The following is a 21,729-nucleotide window of genomic DNA, read 5'->3' as shown; positions in this document are numbered from 1 at the left end:
GGCTCCCGGGGCGGTGAATGCCTCTTTCACCAGCAGTTCCCCACTTTCCCAAAAAGCATCACCTTGCCAGCTCCCTTCCTCCCACCAGCTGCCAGGAAAAAAAAAAAAAAAAAAAAAAAAAATAGGGCAAGGACAGGGAGCTAGAGCAAAACCAATGAACTTGTTTCCAGCTTTTCCTTCGGATCAGCCGTCCAGCACCGGGAGAAAAACATTTATCCTGTAAAAAACTCCCTTTCCGTGCAGGCTCCGATCCCGCCGTCGCTGGGACACTGGCTGGAGACACGGGCTCCGCTCGGCAGCACAGGACACTGTAAGTTGTCTGCTTAAGCTTTTTTTTTTTTTTTTTTTTTTTTTTTTTTTTTTTTTTTAGGGCGGTTATGCCCCGGTTTAGGGGCTGAGACCCACCGGGATGGAGGAGGAGGGTGGGCCAGGGGGCAGTTGCAGACAGGGGGGTTTGTGGGGGCGCAGGGTGCGGGGTGTGGGCAGGGTGGGCACCGGCGCTCTGCCCGTGCCGGCGGTGCTGGGTGCCGGCAGCCCCGCGGTGCACAAAGCCCCTTTGAGCTCCTCACAGTGGAGCTGCTGATCCCTCGCCGGCCCTCGGAACCGGGAATGGCCGCTGCAGAGGAGGATGGAACCCTGGACACCCGGGAGGGCCGGCGGGGAGGGGAGCTCTGGGCTCCGGGTCTCAGCGTCCCCCGGGTCAGGGACAGCCGCCCACGGGGGGCCCGGCCCCAGCCTGAGCCCTGAACACGGGCTGCTCCCTGGGGAGCTGCGGGGAGCAGCGGTGTCCCCGCCATCCCACGTGGGGTGGGGACTCACTGCCTCCCGCACGGGTCACGGTGACATCCCCGAAGGCACCAGACTCCGGGGTGGCCGCGGGAAGGCTGCGCTGCGGACTGGGGGGAAGAGGCAGCTGGGACCAAATCGGGACCCAGGGGCACCTGCTGGCACCCGATGGGACCCGGCGGGACCCGGCGGGATCCAAGGGGACGCGGTGGGACCCGGTGGGCCCTGGCAGCGCTGCTGCCGAGGGCGGCTGGGCAGGAACAATACCGCGGCCCCTCTCCTGAGCCGCCGCCGAAGCCCCTTTCCCAGCGCCGAGCGCCTTTGTCTGGCCTTTGTGATGGAAAGAGCCCCCCCTCCTAAATCACTGCCCTGACACCCCCATTGTCTCCTTCCCGGGGAGGTTTGAAACGTCGTCCCCCCCCCTCTCGAGGTCAGGAATGTGGCCGGTTTCTATTGGGACGGAGGAGCAGGGCTGGGTGGGGGGCTGCGGGGTCACGCCGGCTCGGCGGGTCAACCCGAAAACAAAACCTTTTGAAATACCTACTCTCCATCACTGCCAACATTGTCCCCTGCCAGCGGGGGCCTGGCACGGCCCCTCGACGCCTCCAGCCCGGCCGCTGCCCACCCCAGCGGTCAGCAGCTGGGGGTGGGGGGGACAGAAGGGTATTGTGCCGAAGGGGACAGCTTTGTTTTCGGTCACAGCTGCCCCGGGATGGGACGGGACCGACCGTCAGCCCCACTGCGGGGAGAGGAGGGAGGGGACGGGAGTGCACCGGTCAGCACATCGCAGGGGGGACCTGCTCCATCGGGTACCTCTCTGCCACTGTCCCTCTGAGAGGTGGCATTGGGGGGGACAGAGGGAAGCTCCCTGCTGTCCCTGGAGTGAAGCCTCAGCTTGTGCAGCCTCTCCGTGCCCACTGACAGCCTAGTGTTGGCTTTCTGCCTCAGTTTCCCCTTGCTCTGCCCCAGTTTCCCCTTGCTCTGCCCACTGACAGGTGCCTGGGGTCCCCCTTTGACACCCAGAGCCAGGGCACTGCTGGTCCTGGTGCCAAAAGGAGTGGTACAGACTGGGGAGAAAAAGGACTATTCTGAGGCTGAACCAGCTGTGCCACCCAGGAGGGTCAGGATTTGACCACTGCAGGGTTTGAATGTGGCTCTGAGGGTGGCAGTGCCTTGCAGGTGGAGTGGAACATGGCCCTGGCCTTCCTGCTCCCAGCAGGACGTGAAAAAGGACCCCCAGGAAGCCTCCACACTCCCAGAATTTCACAGCCCACCAGGAAGACTCCCAGTGGGTTGAGGTTTGGGGACACTTGGCAGTGTGTCACTGCCCCATTTACAGTGGCACAAATCTCCCTTTCCCCACAGCCAGGATGAGAATTCTGTTCCCATCAGCCTCCAGCTCCTCTGGCACAGCATCTCCTGGGTGGGCCACAATCCCCCCCGGGTGGCCAAAATCCCTCCCAGGATGGCCCAAATCCCTCCAAGATGGCGTAAATTCCCCTGTATTTTTCTGTGTGGGAAGATCTGTAGTTTTTGCTCGCTGCAGAAGCAGCCTGCAAAGAGGAATGAGGAGCAGCGCCCATGGATGTGATGGGTTTAGCAGAGACCTGGAAGGAAAACCCAGCTGAGAGGGGAGCGCTGGCCTCCTGAGCTACTCAACAGCTGGGAGGTGGTGAAAACATCTGGAACAGCTGGAATGGCGCATGATGAGGGGCTTGGATAGCAGAGGGTACAGTGGATTCACAGGCACTCCCTTGGTTACAGAGTTCCCCCTGGACAGGCACTTGCTGGGAGGCTGAGAAGAAGGGGGGAGGGCTCCGTGCCTCAGTTTCCCCAGCAGGAAACAGGGCTGATGTTTTGAGGGTGGGTAAGTCAGGGGAGGTCTGGAGGGGAGAGCATCACTTGGGCAGTGTGACAGCGTGGGAATGGGGACCCTTGAGTGTACTGTGGACTTTGGGCAGTTAGTTGTGTCCCGAGGATGCTTTTTCTCGTGAAAAAAGATTAATAAAAATATTTAGTTGGCCGAGGGATTTGTACCAGCCTCAGCCATGTACACACACAAAATCTGCATTTATAGATACATACACATATATATACACACACATATCTTTATATATTTGCCTTTTGCAACCGACGTTGAGCCTTTTAAAGCAGAAAAATACGATGTTTGAGGAAACCAGAGCTTTTCAAAGGCTTAGCTGAAAATCCTAGAAAATTTCAAGGAAGAGGTGGAGAGAGATGGGAGGTAACCAAAATCCTCATCCCTGGGTCCAAAAGCAACTTTATCCTGTGAAGAAAAGAAAACATTCTCCTGTAAATGTTGTGCAGTGCTGCTGCTGCCTGGAGCCTTGGGGATGGGAAGGTGATTTTCCAGGATGTTTGCAGGCCTAATGCTGGCTCTGTATTGCAGGTATCACCATGAGTTCAGGGAGCCATGAGGATGTCCTGAGCCCCATGGGGACACCCTGGGCCCTGTGGGGACCTGCCACCTGCCTTCCAGTCCCATTCCTGGGGCACTGGCTGTCACAGCCCTGTTAGCAGCGTGGTGCAGATGGAGATGCTGAGCCACAGCACAGAGCTGGGTGGGTCATCACTCTGAGGACCACCCAGCAGGTGCCCTGACAGGTATCTCCATGTCCCCCTTCTCCCTGAGCTCACCTGGGTTGTTTTCCATTGCATGCCCAAAACTGCTTCTAAGGTGCCACTGGGCTCTCAGAGGGCTCTGAGGGTCCATTGTGAGCCTGGCAGCAGCCAGGATGTGGGGGAAAGGCAGATTGCAAAGGCAGGGATAATTCTGACCGCAGCTGATCTTGTAGGACAGGCACAGGACGCTCTGTCCCTCCATCAGTCCCAGCCTGTCTGTGCAGCACGTTTCACTGGCCCATGCCTCAGTTTCCCTTTGTCACAGTGGTGGCCTCCCTTCCTCTCCCTGCTGTGGGGGTGATGAGGCTGTAGGAAGGGCAGTGTCTCCCTTTCCTCCTCTGCTCTGGAGCCCACGGCCAGGGAACGTTGATAAGGGCTGCACCAGGACACCGGGGCCATCGCTGTGCTCGGGTGGCTGAACTGTGTGGAGCGACAGGAGAAGGGCAGGTCCAGCTGTGACCCTGAGAGACAATGCAGGGATGGAGGGATGTGGGGATATCAGGGTGAAAAAGGGAAGGGATGCAGGGAGGAAGAAGAGCAGGGATGAAAGAATGGAGGGGTGAAGGGCTGGAGGGGTGTGAGGATCATGGATATAGGGATGATGGGATGCAGGGATGAAGAAAGGCAGGGAGAAAGGGTTGTGGGGATGTGGGGATCAGATCCAGTCCGGAGAGAGCCCGGGCTCCCCACCGAGAGCCGGCCCGGGCGGAGCGGCGGCGCCGGGAGGTGGCAGCAGCGGCCGAGCGCGGGGCCCGGTGCGGGGGCGGTGCCGGGGGGTGTCCCCGAGGGACGGGGGGGCCGCGGGCTCCGCGGGCATCCCTCGGCTCTGCCGCCCGTGCTCCGCCCTCATCCCCTCCGGGGCTGCGGGGCCGTGCTCCAGGGCTCCTGCGGAGGGCAGAGGAGCTGCCCCTGGCTCAGTGTTCCCGGCGGGATGCACATGGATGGAGTCCCGACACGGGCACGGGTGGGTCCGGCTGTGCCGAGCTCTCGGGCGCCTGCTCCTTCCCGCAGCTCCTCTGTGGCTGGGAATTCCCGGCTGCGCTGGCGCCGCGCCCTTCCCGAAATACTTGTCCGAGCCGGGGCTGTAAACAGCATTTTTTTCTCTCCTGGCAGTCACTGCCGGGCCCTGTGAGTCCCCTGCCCTCTCTGTTTCTTCTTTCAGGTGTTCCTGGATTGTTCACTTCCCCACCCCTCTGCACCCAGCCCTGACGGAGCCCCCCGAGGGGACCCTGGGAGCCGCCTGGGGCAGCGCTCGGTGATGCGGGCGGGCACAGGTTTGGCCATGTGTGACATCCACCCGTCCCTCACCGGGGCCACCGCAGCGAGAGGCGCCCGGCATTGCTGGCGGGGAGCGCGGAGTTACAGCTCTGCGGGACGGGACCAACCCCGGCCCCGCGCTCGCTCTGGGAGCTGACGGCTTTATTTATGGATTGGGTGGATAAACCAGAAGGCTTGGTCAAACGTCCCACAGGGCCCGGGCCTGCCCTGCCCGCGGCTCGGACACGTCACAGACACTCCTGTGGGCCTGCGGACGGTCAGCCATGGAGGGCAGCCCGGGCGGGACACGGCTCGGTGGGGCGGGCTGCCTTGGTGGGGGCGGCAGCCGTGAGCCCCCTCAGCCATATCTCTGGCCATGAGCCCCTTGTCCGTGAGCCCCTCTGGCGATGATGCCCCCGGCAACCACCGCCCTCGGCCATATTCCCCCAAACACGAGCCCCCCATCCCATTGCCCACCGTGGGGGCCCAGCCGTGTCCTGGCCAGGGGCACACGGGGATGCCCTGGAGCATCCTCGGGGAGGGCGCCCCGGGCAGTGCCGCGGTCTCTCGCCCCCCAGCCGTGGGCTTTGCGGGACTCTGCACCGATATCGACTCTATTTAAGGAAACCCGACCCAAACTGGCCCCCAGGGCTTGCGGCGGCGACGGGGCCGGGCCGGGGGCGGGGGGTGCGCTGAGCGCGGCGGGTCCCAGCCCGCCCCTTCCCCGCCTGCCGCCTCCGCCATGGGCGCCGCGGGGCCGCTCTGCGCCCTCCTCCTGCTGCTGGGCACCGGCACCGGCACCGGCACCGGCACCGGCACCGGGCCGGCCCCGCCGCGCCTGGTACTCGCCCTCCTGGCCCGGAACGCGCAGCACTCGCTGCCGCACTGCCTGGGAGCCTTGGAGCGCTTGGACTATCCCCCGGGCAGCATCGCCCTGTGGTGAGAAAGCGGGACCCCGCGGGGAGCGGGCATCCCGCGGCGCGGAGAGCAGCAGCATCCCGGGGGAGGAGAGGGCTGTGCGGGAATGGGCATCTCGGGGGGAGCCGGGAAACTGGAGTTACGGGGACCACGGGGATAACGGGGAGCCCTGGGGGAATGGGGAGAGTGGGGGGGAAGGAGGGTCCTGGGGAATGTGAGGGGAATGAAGAGCCGAGGGTAGCAGGGACCCGAAGGACAATGCCGGGGGGAGCCAGGGAGAGTGGGGGAACAGGGGGCTCGGGGTGATCCTGGAGTAACTGGGGCCTGGATGACCAGAACAGATTCGAAGGAACGGGGGCCCGCGGGGGAATGGGGATCCTTAGGGGGCAGAGACCTTCGGGAAGAACAGGAACCCCGCTGGTAGCAGCGCCCCCAGCCCCAAAATGTTAGGGGTGGCTCTGTGCCGTGTGTGGGATCCAGCAGGGAACAGGGAGAGGCTCCGGCTGCCCCGCGGCGAAGGGGCAGGACCCCCATCTTTCCCCTGAGGAGGCTGCGGGGCTGATGAGGGAGGGAACCACTGGGCACAAGGGGATTTCTGCACCATCAGGGGCAGACGCTGCCTTCCCCCTCCCTGCAGGGCTCACCCTCAGCCACCGTTTCCCAAAGATACCCCCAAGCCGCCTTTACCGTGCTGGGGGCTGGCTGGAAGAGGAGTCTCCTTTCTCCTCGTTGCGCCACTGCCGTCTCTCGGCTGAGCTTGTCGGAAACTTTTCTGCAGCTGCTTTTGTGGGGGAGCTGAGGCGGGGGCTGGCGGGGGGATCCTGGCAGGGCTGGGGCAGGGGTCAGCTGCCTGCAGGGGAAGGGAGATCCTCACCTTTATCTGCTGCACCCCCTGGGAGTCCCCGGGCCCAGGACCCTGCAGGGTGTTTCAAGAGCAGCCTGTAGAGCTGGGGGACATAGATCCTGCTTTGTCCCCTGGATCCGTCAAATCCCCATGACGTCAGTGCCTGCGGGATATCCCGGGGCTCTTTGACAAGTCGAGGGTGCCAAGGAGTGTGGGAACTCGGGGTTTGGCCCAGTGCAAGGTGGGCTCAGCTCTGTCTCTGTTGGGCTCCTTGTGAACATTGTTGTGAGGACGGGTGGGAATGGTGATGGTGCCCGGCAAAGGGAATGTTCAGGAAGGGGGAGTTTTTTGCTGCCTGTTGAGTCCTTTCCTCTCACAGCTGGAACAGTGGGATAAACAGGGGTACTGTGGGGTGCAGGGGGACATGGAGGCTGTGCTGCAGTGCTCATAGTGGGCAGTCACAAGGCTGAGGTGAGGAGAACATGTCCAGGGTTGGCACTGGGCTGCAGGCATGAGGGGCAGGAACCGTGGAATAGCCTGGCTGGCAGAGGCACAGAGGAAGAAATTACCAGTTGGCTTTCTCCCTCCTGTCTGCGCAGCCTTGGTTCTTCAAATTACATGTTATGTTCCCAAACGAGTCTGTCACTGGCTCAGTCTTTTGGCCCCGTGAGCATTTCTGGTGCAGGGTGAGGTCCTGGTTCTCCTTTGAGGAGAACCCCCAGAGACTGATGTCCCCTCATCCCAGGTGTGCAACAGACCATAACTTGGACAACACGACAGCAATGCTGCAGGAGTGGCTGGGGGCGGTGGGGAAGGATTATCACTCGGTGGCCTGGAAGGTGCAAGAGGAGCCCAGGTGAGGCTGGGTGAGGGCTGGGTGGGGGCAAGTGTGGGCTGTGAGGGGCTCTGGAGCAGCATCAACTCTCCCTGGCCGGAGATCAGGAGGAGCAAATCAGTGTGGGGCTGACTCAGCCTGCCGGCACGAACAGCCTGCACCGAGTTAGTGCGTTCCCGGCGAGTGAGGTTAACCCCTGCCTCCCCCTGCCCAGCTCCTACCCTGATGAGCTTGGTCCCAAGCACTGGAGTGACAAACGCTATGAAAACGTGATGAAGTTGAAGCAGGAAGCTCTCACCTATGCCCGGGAGCAGCAGGCAGACTACATCTTGGTAAGGGGCTTGGGGCACTGCTGGGGTGGGGGCTGAGGTGGGCTTCTCCATGTCTCCAGAACATGTGCTGTCTCCGCAGTTCATGGACACTGACACTGTCCTGACCAACAACCAGACCCTCAAGTTTCTCATGGCGCAGAACAAGTCAGTGGTAGCCCCCATGCTGGACTCGCAGACCTACTACTCCAACTTCTGGTGTGGCATCACACCCCAGGTACGCCCCCAGAAAGCCCTGGAGAATGAGACAGCCCCATGGTGGAGGAGCCCTCTGCCATGGAGGCGTTGTGCTGTGTGCCACAGGGATTCTATCGCCGGACAGCTGACTACTTCCCCACCAAGAACCGGCAGCAGGTGGGCTGCTTCCGTGTCCCCATGGTCTATGCCACCTTCCTGATCGACCTGCGGAAGGAGGAGACCTTGCAATTGGCTTTCTACCCGCCCCATCCCAACTACACCTGGGCCTTCGATGACATCATTGTCTTTGCCTACTCCTGCCAGGAGGCTGGTGAGGGTGATGGGGGTTTTGGAGGGTGCAGGGGCTTGGTGGAGCTGTGCTGCTCACCTGTCTCACCTGGCAGGTGCTGAGGTCCATGTGTGCAACCAGCACCACTTTGGTTACATCAATGTTCCTCTGAAGGCCCACCAGACGCTGGAGGATGATCGTGCCAACTTTGTGCATCTCATGCTGGAGGCCATGGGTGAGTGCACATGGGTGGAGAGGTCCTGGAGACCTCCAAGTCCTGACAGGGCTGTCAGCCCCAGCTCCCAGCAAGAGGAATCTGGGCTCCACTGAAGAGTGTCTCCTCTCTCCACAGTGGATGGTCCCCCCATGCAGCGCTCCAGACACATTTCTCTCCTGCCCAGACCACTCACAAAAATGGGCTTTGATGAAGTGAGTGCCCGATGGAGCCACTCATGTCCCCCTGTCCATCCCTCTGGTTGTGTCCATCTCTCTGATTGCATCCATCCATGGCAAAGCCTGAGCCCCAGTCCCCCTCCTGCAGTAGCCGGGCAGGCTTTGTGTCCCCCATGACAACGTGTCCCATTGCTGGGGCTTCTCCTCTTCCTCCCCAGATTTTCCTAATCAACCTGGTGCGGAGGCCAGACCGGCGGCAGCGAATGCTGGCATCCCTGCAGGAGCTGGAAATCATCCCACGAGTGGTGGATGCTGTGGATGGCAGGTGACCATAGGGGAACCACTCAGCCAGTCCCCTGGTGTCACCCTGGGGAGGGGACAGGGGGTGTCTGGGGGGACACCTTACTGATGCAGCCTCTCACCTTACAGCACTCTCAACAGCAGTGACATCAAGGTGTTGGGTGTGGACCTGCTACCCGGGTACTATGATCCCTTCTCTGGCCGCACACTCACCAAGGGCGAGGTTGGCTGCTTCCTCAGCCACTACAATATCTGGAAGGAGGTATGGGGCCACACTGGCGTCCCTAAGGGCCACCAGCAGTGGGAAGGGACCCTGTGAGCATCACAGATATCTGGAGGACCTGGGGAGAAGGGGTGTCCTGCAGGGTCAGTGGCCCCAGTATGGCCCAGAGTGGTGCTGGGATATGCTTGCACGTCTGTCCCTCCTCCAGATCGTGTCCCGGAGGTTGGAGCGGTCCGTGGTCTTCGAGGACGATGTGCGCTTTGAGGCTGCCTTCCCAGCACGGCTGCAGCGGCTGATGGAGGAGCTGGAGCAGGCACAGCAGGACTGGGACCTCATGTAGGTGCTGGGGGTAGGGAGATGTGGGGTGGGGGTCCCCAGGGCTGGCTCTCATGGTTCCCTGGCCGCTCCACAGCTACCTGGGGAGGAAACAAGTGAACGACGAGGATGAGGCACCTGTGGAAGGCGTGCGGAACCTGGTGGTGGCTGGGTACTCATACTGGACACTGGCCTATGCCATCTCCTACCATGGGGCACAGAAGCTGCTGGCCACCAAACCCCTTTCCAAAATGTTGCCGGTGGACGAGTATCTGCCCATCATGTATGACAAGCACCCCAAGTAAGGAGGAGGCTGTGCAGGAGGGAGCTGGCCTGGCCATGCCATTGTGGGACAATGTGTTTCTTCTCCACTGTCACCACCTCACCCAGTTCCCCCCCTTGCAGGCGTTACTCATGCTGGAGGAAAACATCTGTAGCATGAGCTCATTCTCAGCCGGCTGCTGCCTGGCCACTGGCCGCTGGAAAATGGCCCTCTGCCAGCATGGGATGGGGAATAGGAATGGAGCTGGGGCTTGATGTTGGCCCTGCACAGGGTCTTGGCCTCATGGCAAGGGGCAGGGAGCAGCCCCCTGTACCCTGGTGCTGGGGGGCTGTGTGGTCCCCCACCCCTGGCTGGGGGTCTCAGCCCCAATTTGGAGCACTTTCATGCCCCTCTCTGGGGTAGGGGTCAGCAGTAAGGCTTTTTCTGGGGGGAGAGAGACAATTTAGGGGGTGAGTGAGCACCAGTGGGTGGGTGTCCTCGGAGAGAATGGATTGGGAAGCCCAGTGAGCAGGATGGAGAAACACGGGGATCAGGCATGTAAAAGGCAGGCTGGAGGTGGACGGAGGGACAGATTAGTGCTCTGGATGTGCACCAGGAGCAGCTGGAAGCCCCCCGCTTGCAGGCATAACAGCACCAGACAGCCCTGTCTCAGGGCCAGCTGGATGCTGTGCAGAGACCCACTCTGTGCCAAGAGGCAGCCCCAGCTAGTGGGGAGTGACAGGTCCTGTCCTCTCTGTAATCCCTCTACAGTCCCTGCCCAGCCTTCCCTCACTCAATGCCTAGTATCCCACATCCTGTCCTATACCCTGCCCTGAATGGAGCCTTCCCTGGGTGGTTGGTATGGTTTTCCCAGTGCTTTTGCTCCTCTGTGCCATGCTTCGTAAGCCAGTTTCTCCTCCTGGGTCTGCTCCACTTTCTTCAGTGAGGATTACAAGCGGCACTTCTCCCCACGAGACTTGCTGGTGTTTTCGGCTCACCCCCTCCTGGTTTATCCCACTCACTATGCTGGGGACAGCAACTGGCTGAGTGACACCGAGACTTCCACCATCTGGGATGATGATGCCAAGAAGACTGACTGGGTTGGCTCACAGAAGACTCTGAGGGACTCACGGGGCAGCGCTGGCCACCTCCGCACCACAGCCCGTGATGAGCTCTGATGGTGAGCAAGGCCATGAGACCTGGGCACAGGGGACAGAGCAGCTGGGGAGCATCTCCCTGCAAGTGCCGTGTTCAGATGTGTCCCACATGCCTAGCTTGTTTTTGTCATGAGATAGCAGCTCTCCCTGTCAGAGTCAACGTGTTGGGAAATAGAGACCAGACCGTCTCTTCCAGGTGGGGAAAGGAGATGTCCCATGTAGGGCTGCACTGAGCTGGAGGGGACATGGGGACAGGGCCCTCCATCTCCCTGAGTCCATGCTGCTCCCTAGTCCCTCAGGTGAGGAAGAGAGAATGCTCCTTTGCCTACTAAAAAAGTCTCCTCAGTGCAGAAAGAACTGGGGCATCTCCCAGGGGAACATTTCACCCCTACTGCTTGCTCCCCTCAGAAATGGGTCTCCTTGGGGCTGTGCATCTGTGGGGTGGCCATGCAGCCAGGCAGGCGACCAGCACTGGCTCAGCCCCAGGGCAGCAGAGACACAGTTAATGCTGGGTCAGACTTTCCCTGCCTGAGATTGCTTGTCCTGGCAGTAGAACTGCCCTGAGAGCTGCCAGACCAGGGGAGGCTGGAAAACAGCCCTCCCACTGCCTCGGCTGCAGGCGTGAACATGTCAGGGCAGCTCCTGCTGTGACCACTAATGCCTGTGTCCGTGCCTCCTAGGGACGAGGGATTGTGATCCAGCTGGAAACACCATGGGCAAGGACCTTATATTGCCCACTCCCCTCAAGAGATGCAGCTGCCCTGGACAGAGCCCCACAGGGTTCTTTGAATCTGCATGCGACGAATCCACCCAAGGCAGGATTTGCCCCAGGAAAGCCTCTCCCTGCCAAGTGGAGAGACTGAGGAGCACTGTGCTCCATCTCTGCTGAGGACACATCTCCAGGACAGTCCCAAGCAATGCCAACTCTGCCATCTCCCACCAGCATGGACTTTTGGGGAGAGGACTTTGGGCTCACATCTGTGGTGGCCTCCTGCCACTGACTGGGCTCGTTCCTCGTGCCATGCCTGGGTAGAAGCCCAGGGAGGATTAAAGCAGACTGACCTGATGTGCTGGGTGCTGGCATTGCCCCAAGTTCCCAGGGCATTACCCCACTGGGGTCACCTCGGTGCTGCAGGGGCAAGGGTCTGGCAGTTCCCCTAGCTGGGAACTTTGGGAATGAAATCTGTAAGGGGGAAAGAGGGGGAAGGAGAGAGGTGAGGTGGAGAGGAAGATTGAGGCTCATGCTTGGGGTCTTGGGTGGGTAAGGTGGGTGGCATCTTCACAGAGCTCAGCTCTCCCCTGGGAATGGAGGTGATGGGGCAGCAGGTGGATGCCTTGGTAGCAGATGCCCACAGTGAGATGTGTGAGACTACCAAGTGATTCAGGAAAGCATCATTTGGGGCAGGTTGAACAGCTACAGCGGGGACCTCCTCAAGGAAAAAAAACCAGCTCCAGATCACACGGGACCTGAAGATCCGAGTGGATCTACTGGAGAACAGGGAGGAGATGGTCAACTGCCTGTTCTGCAAGTGCAGGGTCCCAGCCAGTATAGACATGGGTGAGGAAGGGAGGGGACACTTTTGCTTCCCAGCTTTTCCCCTGGTCCCAGGCAGCCTCAGTGCTCCAGGAGGAGCTCAGGAGCTGGAGATGGAGTAGAAGAAGGTCTGGTGCCAGCTGGAGGCAGAGGATGGAAGTGGCAGCAGCACTGTGGTATACATCAGCCAGTAAGTGTCCCAGCGCTTGTTCCAGTGCCTGCTGGGATGCAGGAGAGGAGGTGCCTTTGCTGGGTGTCTCAGTACTCGTGGGATACAGAGCTGGGCAGGACATGCTGGCACGGCCCAGGACTCTGGGACACAGCAGTGGTGAGGACACATTGCCTCAGTCTGCCCTCTCCACCATGAGACCTACAACAGGTCTGTGGGAAGCTAGAACTCCTGCAGCTGTTGGAAACTCCATGGTTTCGGCCAAAATCACTGAACTCAAAAACACTGTGAGGCCAGCCCTGAAACTTGCTGCAGTTCAGTGGGAGCAGCATGCTATGAGATTCCAGGCTCTTTGTGCTTGCCAGTTTCTAACAAAGCTGAAATGCCTTTGGATTCTACAGAAGTAGCTCCTCTTGCTCCCCATTTCTCACTAGGAGCCTCCCTCCAGACTGTGCTGGTCGAACTGGGATGGGAACATAGAGTTGAGCTGCAGTGCCAAGGACAACCCAAGCTCAGTAGGCGGTGCATGGAAGAGAGGCAGGAGCAGGGCAGAGTCAGGGTGAGGGTTTATTTAATTTCTGTGCCAAACTGAGGTATGGAGCCTCTGCAGGCATGCAAGTGAGGCATGAGCTGCCTGGATTGGTGTGGGCATGGAAGGAGGCTGTCCCAGTGCTCAGCCAGGCTGCCCAGCTGGGCCAGCTCTGCTCTACACCATGGTCACTCCAGAGAGCCCGCAGCACCCTGTCCATCAGCACAAGGGTCCCCAGGGGTTTGTGTCAGCCCCTGTCCCCTGGCTCTGTAGGTGCTCGGCTCTGGATGTGCTCCAGCAGGCAGGTCACTGCCTGGGCCAGGATCTGCTCCAACTTCTCCCGCTCCGCAGCACTGAACGGAGAAAGGACATAGTTGGGCACTGTCGCATCCCCCTGTGGCCGCCCGATGCCGATCCTGAGCCGGGTCATCTCCTGGGGAGGAAGGAAGAGAGCTGGAGGAGCTTTTCCTCAAGTGTTCAGACAGAGCTAGGCAGGGTGACAGTGCTGAGCGTGAGGCTGGGCAGTAAGGGAACAGCTCCTCATGTTTTCCAGGTGGTTTTGAGTGCTCGCTCCAAGAAACATAATTTTGGAAGAGGCTTTTGCTGGGCTGTGTGGAGATCCCAGGCTCCTGCCAGGCCTGGCAGAGCCACTCAAGCTAATTGTTTCCATGTCCTCCATGGCGGCCAAACAGACAACAGCTCTCTGGGAAGAAGGGGAAAGGAGAAAAGGGGGGAAAGGGAGCAGGGGCTTGTCTGAGGGGAATCAGAAAAATGGGATTGTGGGAACAAGCCATGCATTGAGGGGGGTGCAGTATTGATACCCTTCTGATGAGACCCACTCACATTGGAGTGCAAAGCACTGATGCAGGATTGGACCCCGTTGTGTCCCCTTGAGAGAGAAAGAGAAAACCCACAGTTAAGTCTGTAAGACACCCCCTCATATAGCCCTGGAGTCTCCTGCTGCAGGAACATGGGAATGTGGTCCCAGCCAAGGGCTACAGTCCCCATGTCCTGGTTCTGCGGGAACATCCAGCCCGGGGGGCTCAGAGCAGTTGGCTGGGGGTTTGAGGGAAGCAGGGCTGGGACAGCACATTCTGCATGTGTCGGCTCTTGCTGCAGCTGGTGCATGTGTGACTGAGCACTGGGCCCCAGCACCAAACCTGGCCCATCCCGCAGTGGAAGCTTTCCTAGGTTAAATGTCTGCAGCCTGCCCCAGGGGCTGGCACTGGGCAGGCACTGTGGAGGCACAGTGCTATAAAAAGCCCATGTGATGCGGTCAATGGGCTGAATCCAGCCCATAGCTGCTTCCAGGAGGCTCCCTGCCCTCCCTGCCAGGGCAGGAACTGGGAGGCTGCCCAAACAGCCAGCTGTTGCCTCTGCAATGGATCAAGCCCAGGAGAAGAGCTGAAACATTGCAAGCCTGGTGGGATGGGGCCAAGAACAGCCCATGAGTCTGTATGGGCATGTTAAAGCCTCAAATCAGCTCACACAATCAGAGAGGTGGCTACCCCATACCTTGCACTGCCTCCCAGCTTGATTGCCACCTTGCCCAGGGCCTTGTCCAGGTCGTCATGAACCAGGTAAATGTCTTCAGGGCCAAGGCTGTATATCTCAGCTTTGGAAACAGAAATACAACCCAAGAAGTGAGGGGGAGACAGACTTGCCAGGCCCTGACTCTACGGAGTGGGGCTGTAGTGAGCCATGGAGGGCAGGGAGACAGCAGGGCTGTCACAGGGGGCTGGTGGGACTAGAGGCTTTGGGGCTGACCCAACTGCTCACCAGCACTGGCGACGCTGAGCCCATTGAGGTTCATGAACCTCCGCGGCTTGAGCAGCACCAGCTCCAGGCCGTGGACTGTGGCCAGGGCCACATCAGCACAACACCGCTTGTCTGCTCGCCAGCTCTGAGCCACCGCCAGCTGCCGGGCCAGCCGGTCCAGCACCTCCATGCCCACACTGTGCCGTGTGCCCCACAGCCCATAGTTACCCAGGCCGGCCACCTGCGTGACAAGTGTCAACAGGGCTCTGGCGGGTCACCATGAGGCCCCTGGCCCCTGCACGGGCCTGATTCCCCCAGCATTTCTCAGACCTGCTCCCTCCATGCTCCCCACAGCTGGCTGGGACCTCATGGTCTCGATCCCTACAGCATTCCCTTCAATCCCTCTTCCCTTGGTGCCTCGCTCACAGTCCCGATCGCGCCGGTGCTCTCCCATGACCTGATCGGCTCCGGCACTGCCCTCACAGCCCCTCTCCCTCTGCTTGCCTCACAGTCCTGATCCACCCTGTTCTCCTCACAGCCCCGTTCCCCCAATTCCTCCGTTCCCCTCAAAGCCCAGCTCCCTGCGATCCTCTCACAGCCACGTCCTCCTCACAGCCCCCACCGCCCCCCGTTCCCCTCACAGCCACGTTGCCCTCACAGCCCCCAGTGCCCCTCGTTCCCCTCACAGCCCCCAGTGCCCTGCGCTCCCCTCACGGCCACGTTCCCCTCACAGCCCAGCTCCCTGCGCTCCCCTCACGGCCACGTTCCCCTCACAGCCCAGCTCCCTGCGCTCCCCTCACGGCCACGTTCCCCTCACAGCCCAGCTCCCTGCGCTCCCCTCACGGCCACGTTCCCCTCACAGCCCAGCTCCCTGCGCTCCCCTCACGGCCACGTTCCCCTCACAGCCCAGCTCCCTGCGCTCCCCTCACGGCCACGTTCCCCTCACAGCCCAGCTCCCTGCGCTCCCCTCACGGTCTCGCTGCCCCCACTCCCCCCCCCCCCCCCCGCCCTCACCATGGCGCGCGGCCCCGCCCGCCCCACGAGCGCTCGCGCGCGCCCCGCCACCTCCGCCGCCAGCATCGGCCTCCTGGCCCCGCGTGACGTCACGCCGCGCGCCGCTCAACGTCCCGCCCACGTCGCCTCTCCCCGCCGCCGCCATCTTGGTTACGGGCAGCGCCGCCATCTTTCTAGCGGGCGGCGGGGCGGTGGCGGCGTCGCGGGCGGTGTCGTCGCGATGACAATGCCCCGCGGGACCGCTGGTCCTGGAGGTGGTCGTGGTGAGGATGGCGAGATGAGTTAACCGGACGTTACTGGGGGCCCGCGGCCTGGGAACCCCCTCGAGCCGGGAGAAGCTCTGCAGAGGGTCCCCGAGGGACTTGAAGGAGCAGTGAATGCCCAGGACTGGGCCCTGTGTTTTGTGTTTGTGCCCGTTCCGTCTCCGCTCACCTGCTGGCCCTTGGGATAGCCTGGATGGGGGAACACATCACTCCTCACTTTCCCCAAACCATCCTTCAGACCCGGGTGTGTCCTCACCCTGCCAGCAGGGCAGAGCTCTCTCCCAGGGCACTGTGACAGTTCCCCAGACCAGCAGCACATCACTGTGAAACTGCTCATCTTCCAAATCCTTCGACACTAGCTGCAGTCAGGAAAGACCTCAACTCTTTAATTCTTAAAAGATTTATTTTAAAATTAGAAATGCATCATATTTTTGGTAGAGGCGGAATTTTTGCCCATCTTTGGGCCAGCTCTTGGGCAGCCTTTGGGTGGTGTCTAAAATCCTCAAAGCTCTGGGCCTGGAGCTGGAATGGTCCCAAGCACTGGCAGCTCATTTCCATACAGGGAACAAGCAGAGCTTTGGAAGCTTTGCAAAGTGTCCCTACACCCATCCCTTGAGCAGGCTGTTCCTAGTAAGTGAATGATTCCAGTTCCTCTGACCTCTTATTCTGTAACAGCACAGAGGATATTAAAGTCTGGGCAAAAGCCAGGCTGTGCATTCCATGCTTGGCAGTCTGTTGCACTTATCTTCTCTAACTTGTCCCCAGGTCCCCCATTGTGACACTCCCCAGAAGCTGAACGGGTGCTGGCCCAGCCAAAGCCTGCAAGGTCTGACCAGCAGAAGGATGGACAAGAAGCTCCACAGCTCATAGCACCAACTCTGCTGTAGAAACTATCGCTGAATAAAAGCAATTTTCAAAACCGTTAGCAGCGCTGTGGGCTCCCCTGGAGGTAGGAGATTCTTCATGGCTGGTAAAACAAGCAGTCTTTTGTTCCTTTCCTGGTTTGCTACAGGGAAATCCTTTGGCCCTTTGGAAAAGATGGATGAAGGGGTTGTAGGGGAGGGAGCCTGGCTCATGGCAGATCCCGTGTTGCCCCCTCCCACATTATCCCCCTCACTTGGTGTCTAAGCTGGTCCCTATCAGCATCTGTTCACAGTGAAACTGGAATGTGGGTGGCTACAAAAGCTTCCTTGAAAAGAAAACTTTGTTGCCATATTGAGGTGTTCACAGGGGTCAGCACCAGTACTCATGTTGTGCCAAGGACCTGAGGCACAGCTACGCTTAAAAAGGTTTTTTAAAAACTGTTAAAATGCTGTAAGGAAGAAATATTCTTCTGTGGGCTCAGAATCTTAAGGTATTGGGCATCAACAGCTGCCAGAAGTGGGGAGAGCTGCGGGTAGGTGAGAACCTCCTTGACACTGCATCACCTTCTCAGCATCTTCGCCATGTCAGAGATGTCTCAGGTGATGGATTCCTTACCTGGCCAAGACTGAATCAGTAAAGTGCTTTAAATTACATAATTTGCACCTGGTCCTGCAGCTGCATCCTGCAGTGGACTCCTTAGGGCTGGAGAGAGCTAAGCAGGAGAGCACTTATGCTATGGAGAGTGATATACCATTCCCAATGCTCATCCCACCAGCCCTGGGTGCTTTCTAGCTCCATACAGATTGGGAGAGAGGCCCTTGCCAGTGACTAGAAGAAAAAACTGATGCGAGAGGCCACTGTTTTGCAGCCTGTTGATGAGAATAATTTCTCTTCTTCTGGGAAGTAGGGGATGCTGTCAGCCACTTCCTGGACGACTCCCGGGCGGACCTCGAGGCCTTGCTGGACAAGCTCACTGATGACACACTGCTTTACATGGTGGTGCTTCAGTGGGAGGAAAGGCACAACAAAGTCAATGAGATGTTCATTAATGATCCCAGATTTCCAGAAGCCACCTGCACAAGGAAAGGAAGAGAAGGTTTTACTTTCAGGGAGTCTCTACAGTCCCTGCAATTCAAAGAGCTGCTTTATGTGAAGTCAAAATACTCTGCTGAAGAGAGATCTTGCTGGTTTCATACAAGGGGAGGGTTGAACCCATCAGTTGTCACCTCTCCCTCAAAGAGATTTGTTTTCCAGGAATGGAGGGATTTAGCTTGTCTAGTCAGAATTTAGGCTCTGTTTCCTGTGCTAAGGGAAAAGCATGGAGATCCAGGCAGGCAATGGGGATCGATATAGCTCAGTGCTGTTCTGGCAAGTGTGCTGTGCTGTCTGCCAGCCCCCAGCTGCAAATACACCTTGTCTCCAAAGAACTTTGCTAAATATGGCAACAGGTCTGCTGGTTCAGAAGCTGGTTCCCTTGGCCATGAAAACCTTGTGGGATCACAGTTCCAATCCCTCAAAACTCCCTTGTCCCTTTCTGGCTGCCTGGGAGGTGGCAGGTGGTGTGGGTGGCTTCCTAGAACAGGCCTGGCTGCCTGTGCTGGGCTATGGGGCTACAGGAGGAGCTCAGCTTCATGGACTCACTCTGAGGGTTTTCAAACACGGCCTTGGAGATGGCTGGCTCCAGGTCCTGCAGGCTGATCTCCTCCCGGTCCTTGCGGGCACGCCACAGAGCCAATGTCACATTGTTGATCTGCTCCCCTCCTGCATTGCTGCACAAGAATGAGAGGCTTATCCAGTGTGTACCCAGGAAAAGGGTGCCTCAGGTGGCACCTGACACCCACCAGCCTGCAGAGTGCAAGCCAGCAGCTCCCAGCTGCCTGGCCCAAAATAACTCCTGTAGAGGCAGCCAAGTAACATGCAGAGGAGGCTTTTTCCCACTCTCCAGATCTGTCTGTTCACAGTGAGATAGCATCTCTTGGCAGTTGTAGAGGCTCAAGGCTTGGAGAAGGAAAGGCAAAACAAGTGTGTGCCCTGAAGTAAGTGTGACCTCTGCCCAAATGAGCAGCAGTGAGCTGGAAGGCCCCATGGAGAGGCCTCTCTCACCTGATGAAGATGAAGATGGCTTTGCGGTAGTTGGTCCCATACACAACCCATGAGGGTCCCAGGAACGGGATGATCACATCAATCAGGCCTGGGTGCATCTTGTCCATCTCATCAAAGAGAAACGCTGACCGTCCACAGATTGTCAAATTCCCTTGGATCCAGCGCTTCAGGCTTTCCTAGGAAAAACACCCACCAAGCTGTAAGGCAGTGAGAGGGTAAGGAAGGCTCAGAACACCAGAGTAAAGGCTGAGGCAGGAGCTCAAGCAGAGCCAAAGATGCTGAGAGCAGCGTGTCCCTGCACAGCACCATGCACTTGGAGCTCAAAGACCCAGTACTGGGAAGGCCCCTTTATTCTCGGTTTCACACAGTGGCTGTTTACCAGCTTTTTTTAGCCCATTGTAGGTCTTTTATTACAGATTTAAAGGAGGAGGCAGCACACTAAAGCTCAGACTCCTACAGCTCCCCGTGTTCTTCTCGTTCCCTGTTGTATCTACACAGTTCCTAGCTTCTTGCCAGCTCCTGTTCTGATGCAGAAAAAAGTGCCTGCACTGACCCAGAACAGCCCTTCATCATGGCTGAAGGTACTTCCCAGCCCACACAAAACCACTCACATTGCCTGGGGGCACGTGTAACTCCTAACTGAAGCACTTCAGCCAGGAAGGGATTTACTTTTCCAAAAGCATTTCCTCTAAGGACACAATACAACAAATAACTTCTCCAAACACACAGAAATTAAAGGTCCAGGTGTGCTGAATCCCCACTCTTCTGAGAATCTGGCATTTTGATTTCTCTCTTTTCTCAGCTCTAAGAGACAGAATGGCACCATGGAGAGCCTGGAGCTGCTGTTAGGGAGCTCTGTGCTGTGTGAGGAGGGGATTACAAGTCTAGTGATATGCAGGTTTTTACAGCCATCAGGCTGTTTGGAAAGCAATGGGAAAATTTTAGTGCCTTTCATCTAAGCCAAGCACTTTTGTTTGTGCGTTCAAAGAGCTGTGTAAATATTTAAGAATGAGAACATGATCAGGGCGAGGACTGCTCTGGAGAGGACGAAAGCAATAACTGAGTATATCACAGTTACTAGTGGATCCTTCAGCCAGTGTATGGAGCCACTCACTCAGCTGTGTTTGTCTGAAAGGGTAAAACAAAGAGCTTTTATTCCTACTGCACTTGGGGAAACAGCTTGAATGCATATGTCCTGAGGATCAAGACAGATATAGCCAAACCCCCACAGTCAAGTGGCAGGGCTGAGCAGTGTCCCTTACCTTGTACTGCTCTATCAGCTCAGCGTGGGGGAAATGCACTATAGGGGAGAAGTGGTGAACATAGGGGCTCTGCAGCCCCTTCTGGAAGAGGTAGCGGATGAGCATGGAGCTCACGTAGGTTTTGCCTGTTCCTGTCGAGCCGTGGAAGGACATCACGAGGGGTTTCACTGGATTCGGGTTCTCCAGGAACTCCCTCAAGCCCTTCATCACCTGCTGCCTCACCAGGGGCTGCCCCACCAGATTCGTGGCCAAGTCAAACTCCAGACCTGAAAGGAAGTGAAACCAGGACTTGGAGAAGGCGGGTTGTCATGTCTTGTCCCGTCCCTGGGGGCCGCCCCGCTGGGCCCTGGCTTCCCCGGTTGCCGCACGGCCGAGAGACCCCGCTGCAAGGGACGCCCCAGGGAAGGTCTCCTGGAAAGGCGCTGGCCCCCGAGATCCCCTCGCCTGCTGTCTCCTGGCCTCGGCGGCTGCGCGCCCCCCGCCCCCGGGGGGTACCCCTGCCCCAGACCCCTTTCCCGGCCGGCCGCTCCCGCTGACCGCGCAGATCGGGCCCGAAGCCGCACTCGCAGTCCGCCGAGAAGCCGCAGCGCAGCGCCCACAGGTCCCAGGCGGCGGCGGGGCAGGCGGCGGCCGCCAGCAGCACCAACAGGACCCCGACCGGTACCGGGGCTGGGGCCGCTCCGGGGGCCATGACGGCCGCGGCTCCCGCACCGCCCGCACTACAACTCCCAGCGTGCCCCGCGCGGAGGCGGGGCCATGAGGGCGGAGTCTGAAAGCTGGGGCCATGGGAAGGAGGCGTGGCCATGAAGCAAGGAGGTGGGGCCTGTCCCGTATCGCTCCGCCTGCCACCTGGGCCGGGTCCCTGTGCCCCCCTGTCCCCATGTGCCTTGGGGACCCGGGACCCTCTCGCAACCTTCTGAAACTCAACAAGGGCAAATGCAGGGTCCTGCACCTGGGGAGGAACAACACCGGTACCGGTTGGGGGTTGACATGGAAATCGGTTCTGCAGAAAAGGACTGGGGGTCCTGGTGGACAACAAGGTGTCTGTGAGCCAGCAGTGTGCCCTGAGGGCCAACAAGGCCAGTGGGAGCCTGGAGTGGATTAGGGAGAGTGTTGCCAGCTGGTCAGGGAGGTGATCCTGCACCTCTGCTCAGCTTTATATGTACATAAAGAGATTAGATATATATCTAAAGAGATTATATATATCAAAAGAGATTATATACCTCTCCTATTAGAGATATATCTCTATATCTCCATATCTATCTCTAAGGGGGTTGCCAAGAAGATGGACCAGGCTCTGTTCAGTGGTGCTGCGGACAAGAGTCAATGGGTAGAAACTGATGCCCAGGAAGTTCCTGAACACAAGGGAAAAGTTCTTTATTGTGCAGTGACCATGCACTGGAACAGGTTGTCCAGAGAGGGCGTGGAGTCCACAGGGAGGTGGGACCAGATGATGCACTGTGGTCCCTTCCAACCTGAACCATTCTGTGACACCACACAGCCCT

General features: G+C 58.9%; 3 protein-coding genes across 5 annotated transcripts; 1 reads left to right on the top strand and 2 right to left on the bottom strand.

The window, feature by feature from the left end:
• Positions 1-5,428: 5,428 nt before the first annotated feature.
• On the top strand, positions 5,429-11,785 carry CERCAM (cerebral endothelial cell adhesion molecule; the record flags this gene model as incomplete). Of its 2 annotated transcripts, none has more annotated exons than XM_083876106.1 (13): positions 5,429-5,625; positions 7,194-7,304; positions 7,498-7,615; positions 7,695-7,829; positions 7,916-8,120; positions 8,194-8,313; positions 8,431-8,507; positions 8,690-8,796; positions 8,901-9,033; positions 9,203-9,330; positions 9,407-9,610; positions 10,515-10,751; positions 11,409-11,785. In XM_083876106.1, 12 exons carry the CDS (start codon positions 5,429-5,431, stop codon positions 10,747-10,749), a joined length of 1,770 nt encoding a protein of 589 aa, XP_083732232.1. In that variant the 3' UTR covers positions 10,750-10,751; positions 11,409-11,785. The 2 variants fall into 2 exon arrangements, with proteins under 2 accessions (XP_083732232.1, XP_083732233.1); XM_083876107.1 differs by having other exon boundaries at positions 5,590-5,625; positions 7,205-7,304.
• A 1,200-nt stretch (positions 11,786-12,985) lies between these two features.
• Positions 12,986-15,802, bottom strand: PTRH1 (peptidyl-tRNA hydrolase 1 homolog; the record flags this gene model as incomplete). Of its 2 annotated transcripts, none has more annotated exons than XM_083876053.1 (5): positions 12,986-13,393; positions 13,804-13,849; positions 14,476-14,575; positions 14,740-14,959; positions 15,784-15,802. In XM_083876053.1, 5 exons carry the CDS (start codon positions 15,796-15,798, stop codon positions 13,208-13,210), a joined length of 567 nt encoding a protein of 188 aa, XP_083732179.1. In that variant the 3' UTR covers positions 12,986-13,207. The 2 variants fall into 2 exon arrangements, with proteins under 2 accessions (XP_083732179.1, XP_083732178.1); XM_083876052.1 differs by having other exon boundaries at positions 15,733-15,798.
• Positions 15,803-16,303: 501 nt separating this feature from the next.
• TOR2A (torsin family 2 member A) lies at positions 16,304-20,915 on the bottom strand (the record flags this gene model as incomplete). Its single annotated transcript, XM_083875581.1, has 5 exons — positions 16,304-17,932; positions 18,501-18,628; positions 18,963-19,138; positions 20,225-20,490; positions 20,762-20,915. The coding sequence occupies 5 exons, from the start codon at positions 20,913-20,915 to the stop codon at positions 17,688-17,690; spliced, it is 969 nt and encodes a 322-aa protein (XP_083731707.1). The 3' UTR covers positions 16,304-17,687.
• Between the last annotated feature and the right edge of the window lie 814 nt (positions 20,916-21,729).

The sequence above is a fragment of the Zosterops lateralis genome, assembly GCF_965231275.1.
Source record: "Zosterops lateralis genome assembly, chromosome: 20".
In the NCBI taxonomy this organism is placed as follows: domain Eukaryota; kingdom Metazoa; phylum Chordata; class Aves; order Passeriformes; family Zosteropidae; genus Zosterops; species Zosterops lateralis.
Note: the sequence above shows the minus strand (reverse complement) of the source record. Positions and strands in the feature narration are given on the sequence as shown.